Raw genomic sequence first — 4,842 nt, 5'->3', positions numbered from 1 at the left:
TCAGTGCCAGAAATAAATCTGGTCAGGGATGAGGACACCTCCATACTTATAGGCAGATTTTTGGGCCCAGTTGTCTCTCTTGGGCTTATTCAATATTCTTCATGGACCAACAGTAGTCACAGTGCTTAGTCTCCAACTGACCCTCTAACAGCCTCTAAATTTATAGGAAAATAATGAGCACAACCCCTCAAGGAGTTTGTTCTTATTATGCTATTGAAAGGCAGGACTGGATGAGCATTTACCTCTCCACATCATGTGGGTTTTTGATGAACTGTTTAAATTCTCCAGTTTTTTTTTTTTTTAAGGCAGTAATAGAAGCAGGATGCTCATCAGTAAAACAGCAAGTGAAAAGCTTTGATGTAAAGCTGTACATCATCAAAAGTGAGAAAGCAGCAAAGCGTATGGAGATATAATGTGGGTCTCATCAGTGACAGACTGGCGGAGAATTTACTTTGGTGTTATTTATCCATCCTTCCTGGCATAATTGTGGTGAAATGCATAGAGGGGCCTTGTGTGAATTTCTTGTGTACTAGCCACTAGGCTTCAGCTCCCATCATTCCATTGTTCTTTTCTCACATTTTCTAACCTTTTCACATTTTTCAAAATACACTGGGGAGGGAGAAGTCAAAAGTGCAGATATGCTAATCAAAATTATTTTTAAAGTACCTTGTTGGTCAGACATACTAGATGGACTGTTAATTTGCCTTAGTTTTAGGTTCTGTGAAAGCAGGGGACATGTCCATACATTCTTATAGGGGCCTGTAGAATTTTCATCTTTGATGTACCCAGAGTGCTTCAGGGAAGATCTGTGAAATGAATGAATTAATATCCACTTTGGCTCATTGAAAAACGGCATAAAGTGATTATACTGTCTCTAGTTAACTAGAGCCACATGTTGTGGGGAAGTTCCTTAACCCCTTTAGTCTCACTTTTTCTCATCTGTAGAATGGACAAAGCCATAATCTAGTTAAGATTGTCAAGCAAGGTAAATAACCTTCATTATCCACTAAACAATCTTATTACAGGTTCTTACTACTATCTATAGGTCAATGTACACAAATAACATAATTACATTTCTAATTTGGTATTACACTTGAATTTTTTGGTCAATCCTGTCTAATTTCGGGTGTGTTCATTACTAGGCAACTTAGTTGGGTAAAGATATTTAGAGCTATCATATTCTGAGAAAGGGATATCTGTAGGCCAGTGCTCTCCTGTAGAAATCTCAGGGGAGATACAAAGATAATTTAAAATTTTATAGTGGCCACATTAAAAATGTTGAAAGAAACAGAAGAAACTAATTTCAATCTGTACTATTTATCCTAATTTATTCAAAATATTATGATTTTTAGCATGCTATCAATATAAAAGGTTTTAACAGATATGTGTTATATTTGGGGATAAGTTTTTGAATTCTGAATGTAATTTGCACTTACAACATGTTTCAATGGGGATCAGTCATGTTTCATGTGCTCCATAGCCTCGTAAGGCCCACAGCTTCCATGTGTGTGTTATAGATCTATAAGATGCTAAGATAAGCTGCCTAAATAATCCATAAGTATTTATAAATGTAGTAAAATGTTATCTAGTTGAAATACCTATATATGCATACTCTAAGAGAGTGGGAAACAATATTTTTTGCATTACTGAAGTCAGTTTATTTTTTTATTTATTTTTTTATTGAAAAGTTAACTTGGAGGCAGTGCCTGTGGCTCAAGGAGTAGGGTGCCAACCCCATATACTAGGGGTGGTGGGTTCAAGCCTGGCCCCAGCCAACACTGCAAAAAAAAAAAAGAAAAGTTAATTTTGATTATTGTTCCTATCTAACTTAATCATGTTGACTAAGTTGTATGTTATTAATCAGTAGTTTTCTGCTAAAAGCAGAAAAAAACAGCACTTGATCCTAAAGGTTACTTTTTTTCCCTTGATTATTTTCTCCTAATAATTATTAGATTGTTCCCCCAGAGTTCAGAGCTCTTGTGCTTTATTCTTCATCAGATAAGCATTATTTTTAAATACTCAACGTCTACCAAGTATAAGTTAAGCATCAAGCTTTACAATGTACAAATATGTGAAGAATGGTGTAAATTAGGTAAAATCAATGTGCTTATCCTTCCATAGGTAAATATATATGCTCTTAATTGGTGGTTTTCAAAGTGGATTCTGAGAACAAGATCATAGTGGGGAGAGAGCGGCCTAGGGTGGGGCCATCCTCCTCCCTTCCTTACCCCCACTCTCTATTGAATCAGGCTGGTTCAATTTTCATGTTTCATGTACATGCCCCTCAGTATAAGAATGTGGTTCAGAGAGAGCAAAAATAAAGTGCATGAACAAAAGAACATAAAATTGCTTCATCAGAACCTCTAAATTAACAAGTAATAGGAAGTCAAACATTATCTTCCTATGAATAATGGTATAATGTTTCATAATATAATCTTCCTCAGACTATGTTTTCAGTAAATTAAGTATTGAATTTTATGAAATCAGATTTGTATTTTTATATATGTCCATGACCACACCATAATATTTCAGGCAAACAAAATACTTTTGTAACTATTTCTATCACATCATTCTCTCTCTTTTGTGTCCCCTACACAGCTATGGAGTGGGGCAATTATTCCATGTATGCCGACTTTATCCTCTTGGGTTTATTCAGCAGCACCCGTTTCCCTGGGCTTCTCTTTGCCCTCATTCTCCTGGTCTTTGTGATCTCCATAGCCAGCAACACTGTCATGATCATTCTCATTCACATAGACAGTCGCTTCCACACCCCCATGTACTTCCTGCTCAGCCAACTCTCCTTGATAGATATCCTGTGCATTTCTACCATTGTGCCTAAGATGCTGGTCGACCAGGTGATGAACCAGAGGACTATTTCCTTTGCAGGATGCACTGCCCAAAACTTCCTCTACCTGACCTTTTCAGGGGCTGAGTCCTTGCTCCTGGGACTCATGTCCTATGACCGCTATGTAGCCATCTGTAACCCTCTGCGCTACCCTGTCCTTATGAGCCGCAAGGTCTGTTTGTTGATTGTGGTGGCAGCTTGGCTGGGAGGTTCTACAGATAGCTTCTTATTCACTCCAATAACTATGCAGTTCCCTTTCTGTGCCTCTCGAGAAATCAACCACTTCTTCTGCGGGGCCCCTGCTCTTATGAAGCTCTCTTGTACAGACGCATCTATCTATGAGACATCCATGTACGTCTGTTGCATCCTGATGCTGCTCATCCCTTTCTCTGTCATCTCGGCATCCTATACTAGAATTCTCATTACTGTTTATAGGATGAGTGAGGTAGAGGGAAGGCGAAAGGCTGTGGCCACCTGCTCCTCACACATGATGGTCATCAGCCTCTTCTATGGGACTGTCATGTACACATACGTTCTGCCTCCTTCTTACCACACCCCTGAACAGGACAAAACTGTGTCTGCCTTCTACACCATCCTCACACCCATGCTCAACCCGCTCATCTACAGCCTCAGGAACAAAGATGTCACAGAGGCCCTACACAAGGCTCTGGGGAGGAGTTTGTCCTTAGGAAAGGTAACCCCTTTCTAAAGAAATTGCATGTGCTGCTAGAGGTTTTAAAATGCAAGACTTTCTCCATTACCTTGGAATTGAAATCGTCTCTATCTGGAACATATTCTTCTTAGTAAAGTATCTCAAGAATGGAAGAAAAAGTATCCAATATACTCAGCCCTACTATGAAACTAATTTATGGCTTTCACATGAAAGCTATAACCCAGTTATAACCTAAGCATATAGTGAAGGGGGAGAGGGAGGGGAGGGTGGGGAGAGGTGGGTGGAGGGAGGGTGATTGGTGGGATTACACCTGCAGTGCATCTTACAAGGGTATATGTGAAACTTAGTAAATGTAGAATGTAAATGTCTTAACACAATAACTAAGAAAATGCCAGGAAGTCTATGTTAACCAGCGTGATGAAAATGTGTCAAACGGTCTATAAAAACAATGTATGGTGCCCCATGATCGCATTAATGTACACAGCTATGATTTAATAATAAAAAAATAAAAACATAAGCAACTATGGGGCATTCGTGGGATTTTGAAAACAAACTGGGATCTTGAAGATTTGGTCATTTTTTGAAATGTATTAGAGTTCTGAACAATGGATAGTTTTGGATAAAGCAGCAACAAATTGGGGTTTTGGCAGTCAGGTTTTTTTTTTTTTTTAAAATGTGCTTTCTACTGTAAATCACCCAGTAACCCATAATTGAGTATGTGCTCAGTCTTGTCAAAAGAAATAGTCATCTTTAGCTACTCTCTGACTTCTTATCACTGTCTCTCTTTAGACTTTCTGCCAGTGAACCATTCAAAGAAATAGACTTGTCAAATATTATTGTGGTTGTATTTTTAATGTAGTGATCCCATCTTAAATTTTGGAATATGTTCTAAAATGTCCAGTGGATGCCTAAAACCATCAATAGCATTAAACAAGATTGCTGTCAGTTGAGACACATTTCTGTCCATATCTTCCAACCACAAGTTTGATTACTTTAACATCTGACCTGAGCACTTAATGCACTGTGACTGTTGCTTTTGCATTTTGAGGTGTGACAGAAATACTTGCCCAAATTTCTTTCTATTTATTCACAGTGTGTTTTGTTATATGTCTATTTCAAAATATTATGAGAACATGAATGTTTTTGGTTACATGGATTACCTTTGCTACTCTTGAGTCAGAACTATTAGTAGTCCCCTCATCTTAGATACGGTTCACTGTGAAACATCTGAAAGTTGTAGCTCTTAGCTGTAGTAGCAAAAGAGGGAAAAAAAAACAACAAGCTATCATCCAACATGATGATATGCTAAACAGAACACTATCTC

General features: G+C 38.1%; 1 protein-coding gene across 1 annotated transcript; it reads left to right on the top strand.

Moving 5' to 3' along the window:
* The first annotated feature begins 2,600 nt into the window (after window positions 1-2,600).
* Window positions 2,601-3,554, top strand: LOC128572970 (olfactory receptor 2T27-like). Its single transcript, XM_053573140.1, has one exon. It carries the CDS (start codon window positions 2,601-2,603, stop codon window positions 3,552-3,554), a length of 954 nt encoding a protein of 317 aa, XP_053429115.1.
* The last annotated feature ends 1,288 nt before the right edge of the window (window positions 3,555-4,842 follow it).

The sequence above is a fragment of the Nycticebus coucang genome, chromosome 20 (genome assembly GCF_027406575.1).
Source record: "Nycticebus coucang isolate mNycCou1 chromosome 20, mNycCou1.pri, whole genome shotgun sequence".
Classification (NCBI taxonomy): Eukaryota; Metazoa; Chordata; class Mammalia; order Primates; family Lorisidae; genus Nycticebus; species Nycticebus coucang.
Note: the sequence above shows the minus strand (reverse complement) of the source record. Positions and strands in the feature narration are given on the sequence as shown.